Below are 12,642 nucleotides of genomic sequence, written 5' to 3'. Positions count from 1 at the left end.
CCATGTGTCCAATACAAAGAGTGCAAATTCTCAATAAAAGTGCCACTGCCGCTGGCGGCAAATTGTCGCTCCTCAAGCAAACCACCCACAGTCGTGAATGAGGTCAACAACCTTTCGGATGAGAGCTAGCAAATATTCAGCACAACACATCCTGACCTTATATCAGGCAAGGACTTTCCAATATTTTCCAGCAGAGTGACACGAAAACAAACAAGTTGATCAACATGTGCTCGTACTTGCTTAGGTTACACAGTTTGGGATTAATACAAATGTTTAGGGAGATTGAGGTGAAACGATATTTGCCAGATGAAAACCAGCGACGAGTCTGTGTCTGAGTTAGTAAAGTCTCTCAGGTGAATCAAAGGTCAATGTTGAACACAAAACAAAGTCATGGTTCAAATGTCAGGCGGCTCTCTGTGGTCGTCAGGAGTCGCTGCTCAGACGCCAGGTGATTATGCCTCTTGTGTTTTTTCTTTTTACTTATGCACTTTTTTCCTGTTTATGTGGGAATTTTCTGTCTTGCCGACCGTTGTTGCTAGGTGTGGTTGATGGTTATTGAGATGTGGGTTACTGTCTACATTATCCCCAGTCATGTGTGAAGACGTCACTGGGCATGTTGAAAAGGTCATTGTCATAGGCTCAGGAAGCGTAGGGACATCAGAACTTGTATGTGCAGTTTGTGTTTGTTCAAGCCGATGTAACGCATATTTGCTATCTTTTTGTAGACTCAATTGATATCGGAATCATCTTTTGATGCCATGATAAAGGTTTTAAGTGGAATCAGGTATTCATGGTGGTGAATTATCCAGAGTTTACAGTTTATAAATGAATGGTCTCATTGACAAAGAACTGTAAGAGTTAGCATTTTGTTTACAATTACAGGGTCAGTCATGCGGTGATATCTGTTTATCCTTGAAGTATCATTCAGATTTGGTTCCTGTGGGTGTTTCTTTATGGAAAGATTGATGTATGGACTACTTACATTCCAGTTATCAGTAGCATATAAAATTGAAAAATCATTAAGATTCAGTTGTTGTAGGCATTTCCTTGTTGAGAGGTTGATGTATTGTATCCCAACACAAGACAATCTCTTTAACAAAATAATATCTTTGAGTGTCTCTGTTGCTTGACAAAAGATGTGTAGGCATTGTCACATTTTTGCTCTGTTGTCTGAACTTCGTGTAACCTTGTGTCCCCTGCTGAACCTTGGAACACCAGGCATTGAGCAGTAGTCTTCAGTAAAATAGGTGATCTTCGAGCACTCCTTTCTGAGACATTCTAAGCTGTGGAATTTTGATAAGGTTGGAATTGAACTTCTAGAGCTGAGGTTTCATGTTGAAAAACAAATTAAAAAATAAAGAACTCAACAACAAACAAAACCCAAACTCTTGTTTCCTTTGCAATTCATAATCATGACACTAATTGAAAGTTATGGGTAGTTTATTGGAAGGGTGTGGTGACTTGACACCTGTAGTGCAACATTCCTGTCTCTTGATTGACGGTTATAATTGACACCTCTGGTCATTTCTTCTTAACTTTAGACCCAACCTTCTTCTTTTGAGTGATGACAAGGCAAATGGTGATGAATAAAAGGCCAAGTGGCATATATGGGAGGGGGGGGGGGGGGGTGGAGGAGAGTGTGGGTGGTGACTTCTAGGAGATACTCCATCTCTGACACATTGTTAATACAGCTGAAGGGCAGAATCGACTGGCTGGCGAGAAGGAGTGGTCCGGTACATACAAGAGAGGCGTGAGGGACACTTGAGTGCCTTGAGGATTGATGGATGGATAGATGGATGGACAGATAGAGAGATGAATGGATGGATAAATGGATGGACACACACAGAGATAAATGGATGATGGAATATGTAAGTGGGTTGGTGGTAAAGAGGAGGGATGGGCTACATCATGGCTCCACATTGGACTAATGGATGTGATGGATAAGGGGAGGTAGGGAGGGGGTTGCTTTTGAGTCCATTTTTACGTAAGGATGAGGACCCTGATCATACCAAGGAGAATGAACCTCAACTCACCTAGTACCCCCTGGATTTCACTAGGGACATCACACCCATGCATACATTTTATCTTTAACCCTCAGAGGACCACAGTTTCAACATACTGCTGTTACATAATATATACACACAGGCTTGCTGTTGGTAGAGACATGATGTGGGATTGTATTCAAAGTTCATATGAAAGTATCCAAAAAGTATTTCAGCATTTATACCTCTGTGACTGAGGCATCGTGCACATTTGTCTTATTATTAATGTACTCTGAAATTCATTCATCCTTTGTATATATGCTTCTGTTTAGAGTCTAAGTGTGTATAGTTTCTACCATTTTTTCTTCCCATTTTAACCCTCTCTATGCCAGTGAGTCAAATGCGCCCAAATTTCACACACATAACCTATGGGCAGAAAATCATTTTGTGCACAGAGGTACATAAGCATCTGCAAGACTATCCCATCACCCTTGTACATTTACATAATTTGTCAGAACCGGTGTACTCAAAACATCTTTCATTATACACTTTTTATGGCAATTGAAAACTTATAATTTCATTTCAAAGTACTGAATTAAGCTTTAAATGTCTTCTTTGTTTTGTTTTGTTGTGAAGCTGTTGCCTCCTCATCTAATAACAGTGGGAACACGACTTGTTGAAAAACTTGTTGAAACGTGGGTGATGAGCATATTTGCTCAAGAGCTCACATATTTGCCTAAGGGTGTGAGCGTTTGCATCAGAGCTCAAGTTTTAGGGGGGAGTGTGGTATGTAGGAGTGTCGTAAACACATTGTAAAATCATATTGTATGCAGAAAAGGAAAGATCAGATATGTCGAACCCCCTTTTCAGACGCAAGCCAGTTTATACCAAAACTCGATAAAGAAACGACGTATAAAGAATCATCGCATAGCCAATAGACCGTTCAGACGCTAATTTTGACCATTCCGGAAAAACGTCGTATAGATGTGCAGTTTCTCACTGCGCATGTTGTTATGGTCATGAGTGACAGGTACATCTTTCGCACTAGCTCCCATTAAGCCCCGCCCAGTTATACCGTTCTATGGTCGCCATACGTTCAGACGCACAATGCACACGATGAAATGCTGATTCGTTATCGAGTTCTAGTTCGAAACGATGCTCTGACCGTCGTTTTGCTATACGTCGTTTCGTTCTACGTCGTTTCGTTAGTCAGCGTTCAGTCGTATAAATTCATTGTAAAGCTATACCATTTTGGTATAGCTATACTGTTCTAGTATAAATTTTTTGCATCTGAATGCCCTGCACGATATCACAGTAATGTGATTCAACATTGGTTCTTCAATTAGAAAATAATATGACATTTCTCTTCCAGTGTATGTATGTGTTATTGTTTTTATAAAGGTGACAGTGAGGGCATGAAAATGTGTGGTAGACCAATTGATTTATTTTTCCGTTGCTCATGAAGTCAGGTGACTTTAATTTTTCTTTTATTTGTTGTGTATATGTGTGTTCATGGGTGTGTCAAGAGTGTTGATATAATGTACTTTAAATGAGGACCAAGCAAGAATGATCTGAACAAACATAAACCGCAGGCATCCTTGATGGTTGAGTACAAATCGTAGGTGTGATAGATTGCTTTCTGTGTAATGGTGCCTTCAAATTAGGCCCACTCTGGTAGGAGTTGGTTAAGGCTGGTCCAAGACACGAATGCATAGAACTGGTACTAGTAGTCATCATGTGAGTTCAGCTGTATTTCTGGCTTTTTGATCCACTAACAGGTAGTTAGCTCTTTCCTAGCCAGAAGGGAGAATACCATGTATAGATGTAGTAGCAATTTTAAACAGTGATCTGCGAGGGTTCAAGAAACAAAAAACATAAACAAAACAAAACTGTTCAATGAACCACTGCCCATTTTGTAGCTTTTCCAAGTGTGTGTGCATGTGTGTGTACAAGGGAGGGAGGGTTTCAAATCATATGATTGCACTAGATATAACTGAAATAAAAATTTCAACTTTTTCTTGTCTGGACCAGCACAAGGAGATACTCTTTTGTTAAGCTTCTTGCTACTGCTGTACTGCTTTGTCAGCAAAGCATTTGTTCCTTTAAACAAGCCAGGAAGGTGGGAGGACCCACAAACTACAAACAGAAAGAGCCAAACAATGGCTCCTTCCTCCGATCCCAGTGGTAGACAGGGGTCCGATATTTATTATTCAGGAGATGGGCGTAAATGATTGTTTCTCGAGGCATCTTTGCTGAAGGAGCCCACATGTCTCTCTCTGAATATTTGCTGAATTTTAGTTTGTGGTAGCTGAAGGATTACATCATGAACATTAGCCTTGTTTCTAGACAGTTCCTCCATTAATGTGATGTGTGCCCTATCAATGTTGTATGTATTGTCCATGTCTGCTTGTTCCCTATAGTTCATGTCTTTTTTTTCAGACCCTTGGCAAGATTTATATCCAAACTTGCTGATGATTATTCCTAGAGCCATAGGGATACGAAGTGTTGAAATGATAAAGGCTCCACCCTCTTTCCCTGTCCTCCCCAACCCCCCCCCCTTCCTCCACATACACTTGTACAGGGAGACCAAGGGGACAGGACATGCAAAGAGTAGGATATCCAAAGGCCAATCATTTCATGAACATCAAACATCTTCTACTTGCTATCCATAAGTTGTAAAGCCAAGGATATATTAGGCGCGGTCAGACTGGCAAAAGATCGAGAAGTTTAAGGTCGCGAAGTTTGGGCCATTCGTACGCGCGCAAGAAAGAGTGCGCCGTCCGATGGCTAGTGATTGTGATGTAACAATGCACATCTGTACAAATGTACATGACAATGGCCTCGCGCTTCCAAGACACCGCCCGCAAACAGATCGAGAAGTTTCGCGAGAAGTTTCGCAGGAAGTCTGCGGTCACACTGGCAAAACTTCGAGATCTTAAAGATCGCGATCTTAAACTTCACGATCTTTTGCCAGTCTGACCGCGCCTAGTGTAAAGCCAGACTCATTTGCAGCATGAAACTTTTGTGAATTGGAGTCGACAGCGGACAGCCCTTTTTGGGCACAAAACTTTCATGAATTGCCACTGGCATTTAGTGCATTGTATTTTGAAAAAAAAAACCCTCACAAGCATTTTACTTTCGCAAATCTTGGCTCCTTGCGAGATTATTGAAAGTTACATACACACAAAATTTCTGGTTTTACAGTATGCGATGCCCACCAGGGCACAGGGCCAGCTTTGCTCGAGAACCAAGATACTTAAAATTTGGATAAATATTTCTACTTTATGCGGAAGTCATACAGGTTAAGTTGTACCTTTTATGGGTCCAGAATGATCATTTTTCATGAAGCTCCAGAAGAGGTAGTCACAAGTTAATGATGTATGCTTGAGGGAGACCTTAGTGCGTAGGGGAGAGTGGTTGTATCAAGATTGATTAATATCTTGAAGCTCAGGTGAGCTCCAAGCCCCCATAGGGAGCTTGTTACGTACATCGTCATCATTATGACCTGATTGTTATTTTTATCCCCCCTCATTATGACCCGACAGACCCGACTTCAAGCAGCACCAGCTGCCCGGCGACATGAAGCCGGACACCTTGCTCTTCGGCAGTCTGGCCAACCGGAACGGGGAGGAGATGAACCGCGGGGGCAGCATAGCAGGCAGCAGCAGTACCTCCAGCTCAAGCTCAAGGAGTAAAGGTGCCAAGCATAGAACCAACGTACTTACCTCAGGTACGTCTCGCAAACAGGAATGTCAGTTGGAGAATGTTGTTGTTGGTTGTTTTTTTTTTTGGGGGGGGGGGAGGGGGAGGGGGTTCTTGGCGGATGAAAGATTTCAGGAGGCTGATTTAGTCATATATATTATAAAGTGGTTGCTAAATGTTGTGGCTGCTTTTTCATGTGCAACAAAATTAAGAATGGTTACAGGACCAATGGAATCTGTAGGATTGCAGTCGCCAGTTTTCAGGCCCTTCCAAAGTCATTGTGCATTGCTTGACACCAAACTGCTGTAGGATTGTTCATGTGAAATTCTATAAAAATGTTATGTGATTATTCTTTTGTTCCTGTCGAAAAGTATGCTGGAACATCTTTTAGTCACTTTTTAGTAACAGCTCTTGCTCAGCTTATTTCTGTCTTGAGCTATGCTGATAATCATAATGCTCCCAAAATGATGATTGCTTAAACTTTATCAGTGTATGTGATGAAGAAGAAGTTGTATTTTGCTGTATTGTTCAAAATTCTTTGTTCACGTGAGTGCAATTATTGAGTTTCAAATTTATTGAAGTATTAAAGCACTGACCACTAGTTTTGGGGATGTTCGAAGTATACAAGTATGCTAAGGGATCAAAAATGATTTGCACATGATCATAGAATGTTACCCTTTATCTTTTATATACTGGAAATTTCTGCATGATATAATGTTTTGTGTGGAAAGTCTATTGAAGTTACTCCCGGTCACATGTTCGACAGTGATTTTGAGAGGTTATCCCATCCTGCATTGTAGTCCAATAGCGTGTCTTGGAGCAGGAGGTCATTCTTCTAATCTCTGGTTGCTGAGGGAGATGTGAAAACAAAGCAGATTTGCGCTAGTAGAACACTAGACAACGTAGGCGGAAATGGCCCCCAACATGCATTGATCTCCACACTCGCACTCCTGCTTCAGTTTTTTAGTGTCTTTTTCTTGGAGGATACAAATTCAGTCCCTTGCTGTGGCGGTCATTATGCAACAACAGCCATTGTATCATCTGCAGACATGGGGTCACTCAGTTGCCTGGAATCGGATTGATCTCGTGCTGCTGGTGACCCCATTCCACCACAGAATAGGAAGTTATTGATTATTGTCCTTGGCTTTTTGTGTCAGTCAATGTTGGATGTCAACACATGAGAAGGCTTCTCTTGTTTCATGTGCTGATGCATTCATTATTGAGCCCAAAGTTTTTTGGTGATCGTAACAGCAATCTTGGGTTGCTCATCCTGTGTAGGTTGTGTGTGCACCTTTGCTATGGTGACTTTCAAGGGGAAAAATGAATAAATTTCTGACAGGAAATCAATAGCCTATCATGTAAACATAACTTAAAATACCATTGACCTTGACAGCCCCCCCCCCCCCCAGTCCCGCAACTATCCCCCACCCACCCTATAAAACATTCACGGCTCCTGATACTGCCATATAAAACTTTTATCCATCTATATTACACTGCCTTTTGCTACTGTTAATCCAGAAATATTTGTAGTGAAACTTTTGCTAGTTGGAGACACCTTAAAGGTGCAGTTTACCTTTGGGAGCAGTGATTTCAAAAAATGTTCAAGATATCACATTTGATGCATATATGTTTAGGTCTGTTGTATCACAAAACATCCTACCATACAAAATTTTTACAATAAAGCCTGAAATATAAGGAGATATCAGTGTTTTTCTCAAGAAACAGTAACTGTAGATGGTTTAGTCTGGAAACATTTTTATCATAACTGTGGTTCACATTTTGTTTATTTAACAACACTTACAGCGTACCATTGATTATACATATTCAAATTTTTACAGTGGTTGTGTTCTATCCCTTACTCACATTTTAGAACTATTTTAAAGCACTAATGCTGGGTGTTGTTTCATCTGCAAATGGTAAATTATGCCTTTAAAATTTCCTGGTAAAGACAGGGATGTACATCCAGATTTTTCCCCCATCTCATTTGCATCCATTAGTTAAAGCCAAAACATAGTTCACAGAAGGGCTTGAAACTCATCTTCAACCACTTGAAATCTGCTTGCAATACATCAAAAGGTTCTACCAAGGAAGTTATCTGACTGATGCACTTTACTAGGATAATGAGTTGTTTTTGGAGTATTTTAAGATCAGAAGTGTAAAATAATATCAATCATATTCATACAACTTTTATTTCATCTTCCCCATGTAATAGTGGATAGGTAGAATGAACATTATGGTTGATCATGCCCTAGCAGTCCTATTTTCAAACAAAGCTGCATGCCTTTTACTCTAGAGCAACAGATCAGTGGGTACTGCTGTGGCCCTATTTGGTGATTATCGATAATCTATTATAAAGAATTACGTAGCAGTCGACAACGACAGGGTATGCTCTGAGATTGTAGTACTTCCAGCAAACTTTTTGGGTAATATCTCGTATTTTTGTCTTTGCCCAACTGAAATTGTTTCATAGATACTATTATTTCTCACATTTCCTATGTATATGTATACATTTTAGAGCAAAAATCAACAGTTCTGCAGGCAAACGAGAGCTGTGTTTTTCCCTGTTATATGAGAAGATGTGCGTGAGTTTAATAGCAAACACCAGGATAGCCATCACTGAAGGCAAAAATAACTGTGCAACTAGCAAGTAATTGAAACCAGTTCTGTGAAGCGTAAGCAGGATGTGTCTTTTGAAGTGCGTACCGGCTGAAACATTATCAAACAAATGAGCAATCAATCAAACCAAAAAAAAAAGTGAAAACCGAGTAGTCTCTACCCGGAAATTCTGTTCTTACAGGCATTAGCGTCATTTCAAAGATGACGACATATGTTCAGAGAAAACAGCAAAGCATTGAAATGAAAACCGAGTATGTTGAAACATGCCAACACGTATATCGAGAGTACACTGTATGAGGTGAATGTGAATATCACTATTTTGTTTTCTAGAATGGGAAGTGCTGCTGGATTATGGTCACTCCTACTGTGTCTTAAAAAAAAACAAAAAAACTGGGGTTATTTTCTTTTTGCTTAGGAATAATTTACTTGCAAGCATGTTGTCTTTTTTGTTTATTTTTTGCTCTTCACGGGAGATGCTGTCAGAGATTGTCTGTCCAAAATTTGTCTCACCACAAGTTTCTTGTCTGTAGTTAACAAGCAAGCATACCATGAGATATTTCCCCTTTCATGTTCACAGGGGAAAACAAGAGAAATGATCTTAGACTTTTTTGTGTGTGATATGATACAACTATCGCTGAGCCAACAGTCGTAAGGTACTTGCGACGTGCGAAAGATCCTTTTTTTTTCCTTCAGTAATAAGCTGGTCCCGATGTAATTCTGAAAGTGGAAGTCCACCCTAAGAATAAGTTTGTAGCATGTGAGCTCACCTTTCACTTGCCTTGTGCATAAAATTCCATGAAATCTCTTCTTCTTTTTTTTAACATAATTGATAACAGAATATATATATTTTTTTTGCATGCAGGTGTAGTGTGGAAAAATATTTACAATTGTTTTGTTAAGGGTGTATGTACAATTGGAAATTTACTTGATGGGAAAAATAAACTGTTTGTACAGTACGGAGCATCGGGGGGGGGGGGGGGGGGTGATCATGCTTGTGACATCACAAAAAAAAAACCCTGCAAATGCCAGGATACATTGATGGGAATCATTCTGTGTAGCATTAAATGATTTGTACCTTCATGCTGCTCCATAATTAAGCCATGCAGGTTCACTTCTAGCTCAAGGTCTCTATTGCTGGTTTGCCCAATCGAGAGGGAGAGAGAGAATGAGAAAGAAAACAAACTGGTCTCCTTGTCATTTTGTTTTGTTTTTATTTCAGAATGAGTAAAGGAGGATATTTCTCGCGTTGTTTTTAACGCATTCCTTTCTCCCTTGGACCTTCACCTCTTTCCACAATCTCCACAGGTCTGGTCTCGCCCGCAGAACCAGAGCCCCGCATCTGCGAGGAGAACTTCGAGCTGGGCCACTCACGGTCGTCGAGCTACAACTCGCAGCAGTCGCGGGCCAGCGGGTACAGCAGCGCGCACTCGGTGTCGTCGGGCTTCACGGCGGAGCACTTCTCCAGTGCCACCAGTCTGACGGACCTCCCGGAGAAGGAGCAGGTGAAAGATGCTTGGAGGAGTACGGGGACCAACGAGAGGAGAAGAGTAAGTCAGCATTTTCTCATAGAGTTTATTGCAAGCTGGTTTCTCCTTTCTCCAGAATGGTCGTGGTTGTTGCAAGGAGCCTGCGTGTCTGAATCTTTATTATATCTTTGCAAAACCATATTTCAAAGTAGGGCCATCATATTTAACTTTTGACAAATCGCAGTGTAACAACAGGCATATCTATATCTGAATCTGGTATCTTGGTGATGTGATATTTAAAAGTATTTCTTTGTATCATCCAGTAGGGATCCTCAATGTCTCCAAATTTTATTTCCTACTTCTGTGAAAGTTGACCTGTGACATGAATCATTTGTTTACAAACATAAAGGTTACTAAATCAACCATTCATTGAGCAAAGAGAACGACTTGGATATATAATCGGTATTTTCAGTATACAATGACTGTCATTGTAAAGATCATATTGACATTTAGGATCAATCTTGATGTTGAGATAGCATTGCTGATAGAGATAAGTCCAAACATGAAAGCTGGATGGCTTTTGTGGGTAAGAATGCAGGGAGGGTTAGCAACAGAAATTTTTCATCAAGCGCAGGAGAGCGGATGTTTGTGCAGCTAGTGGATAGTGTGCCATTATGTGACACACACAAAAAAATGAAATGAGCAATGAGATCAATCCTGTGACCCAAGAGAAACTTGTGTGCTTTCTTTTGTTGTTTTTTGTTTGTTTGTTTGTTGTTTGTTTGTTATTGTTGTTGGTTTTTGTTTTTTTTTGGGGGGGGGGGCTTGGACAGTTGGGATACATGCATCACAAAGGTGCTCGATTAAGTAATGTTTACCACATCGTAGCTATGTAACTTGCATGGCAAAGTGACCTAGATGTGTTTGCATGAAGAATTTGACATTGAGGGATTTCCCCTCTCCAGTTTTGTGTTGACAGATATAAAGCTTCAGTCACCTTCACAGGAACAGGGGCAGAAAATTATTAAAGTTTGCATCAAGTTTTTGTCAACAGTTCCCCAAATTATACTTTTAAAAGTTTCTGGTGCGTTATGCAGTCATGTTCTGTATTAAAGACATATGACTTGCTTACAAGTGTAAAGCTAAAGCTGGGATTAAAATCACTAAGTAACTGAAATGTCTGTGAGAAATAAAGAATCTTCAGTAGTATACATTACAATTAGGAAGTACAATGTATTCTTGTGGTTTCCCTCATGCCTGTTGCTGTGATTATTAGCTCCTAAAATAGACGTTCTTCAGCAAGAATTTATCATTATTTACTAAACTGCTGACAACTCGTCCACAAAGTTTCATGTTATCTAATACTGGACGTCTTGTGTAGAACAAATATTGGAGAAAGGTTCTCAAGAAATAAATGTTGCTGTTTTTTTGGTCACAAAACAATAAAACTGGACTTTAATGGCGATAGCACGGCCTCCGAGATTTGAAGTTTTATCTGTATGTTGTCTTGTTCGTAAGGTGATATAATGCCTACCCAAGGATAGCAATGTGTGCAGTTCCCTTGTGGCTACATTCCTACTTCCCTATTTATGTCGCCATTGTTTAAACAGGATCAGAGACTCCTACTCACCATCTTTGTTTGTCTGTTCATAAATTGCTGTGTTTTGTGTTGACGTGTACTTTATAGACCCTAACTGAACTGTATTTGACTCTGACACTCCTCCCTCTGATGTGGCTCCTGGTCTTAGATCACATAAGGATGATTGAACTTTTTTTTTGTTTTTGTTTACCCATGTGCAGAGACAGTATTTTCTTGCTACATTTTTGACGCTCTCCCCTACATACAGACTTAGTGTGACCAAGCTTTCTCTTGCAAACCTTGCCTGATGCAGAAGTAATAATAATGATAATAATTTTGATAATGATGATGCTAAAAATGATGACGATGGTAATGATAATAATAACACTAATCATTTAATCGCAATCATCATATGACAAATTTATACAGCACCTGTTATAGAATGTTTCCAGGTAGCCTGATGAATGGTATTTTGACACAATATATGTAAATACTTTTCATTCTGAAAATGTAGTTACTAGGTTATTAACTTTTGAATTACACTGGCAACAAGCAACAATTCTTATAGGGCATGTTACGCCTGCCGTAGTATCTCACCGTGCTATCAGAAACAAAATACATAACAAACTGTAGAAACATCACAGGTAAAGACCACAACTTGGATAGTCATTCTGAATGAAGGAAGTCGTCCAAAGAGATACTTCACAAAAGGGATTTAAAATGCTCATTAGAATTCTCTGCTTTCAAATAAGAAGATTGGAGATCCACAGGGATGGAGCAATGAAAAAATGTCACTCTCTCCAAATTTGAGCAGCATTTTTCCTCATGTAATTACTGCTGCTTTAAGTTTGACTCTTACTGCCTCTACTTTGCTACTACTTCTACTTCTGCTACAGCCAAATCTGTCTTTAGCGGCCACCCCAAGGGAGACAAAAAAAAAGTGGCCATTGTAGATAGGTGGCTGCTACAAACAGGTTCGTTAACATGGCGTCACTGTAGTGCTGCTCTTCTCAATGACGCTTCATGGTGAAGACTTCCACAGGACCCTGACTTTTGAGTAAATGCTATAAAAGCTGTTGTTTTTCGGGTAGAGATATTTTTGAAAATGAGGATACAGGCATTTTTGCAAGATGTTGTTTTTGCGATTTGACACCAAATATTATCGTAATTTCACTAATGTCTGGTTGTTCACAATATTTTCACATGTTGTTTTTAAAAAGATCTGCACCCCAACAGTGATAGGCAAAAATTTGCGAAAATAACAGCTTTTAAAGTAGTGGAGATCATCTTGGAGGCA

The 12,642-nt window shown here is 39.9% G+C and overlaps 1 protein-coding gene across 1 annotated transcript in view; it reads left to right on the top strand.

Moving 5' to 3' along the window:
• The window catches only part of LOC140240876 (early estrogen-induced gene 1 protein-like), a 70,127-nt gene that overhangs the window by 52,694 nt on the left and 4,791 nt on the right, over positions 1 to 12,642 (top strand). Inside the window, exons 5-6 of the mRNA XM_072320649.1 lie at positions 5,528 to 5,712; positions 9,606 to 9,847. Coding sequence (XP_072176750.1) covers positions 5,528 to 5,712; positions 9,606 to 9,847 — 427 coding nt within the window. The remainder of the gene's footprint in view (positions 1 to 5,527; positions 5,713 to 9,605; positions 9,848 to 12,642) is intronic.

Source organism: Diadema setosum, chromosome 17 (assembly GCF_964275005.1).
Source record: "Diadema setosum chromosome 17, eeDiaSeto1, whole genome shotgun sequence".
Lineage (NCBI taxonomy): Eukaryota > Metazoa > Echinodermata > Echinoidea > Diadematoida > Diadematidae > Diadema > Diadema setosum.
Note: the sequence above shows the minus strand (reverse complement) of the source record. Positions and strands in the feature narration are given on the sequence as shown.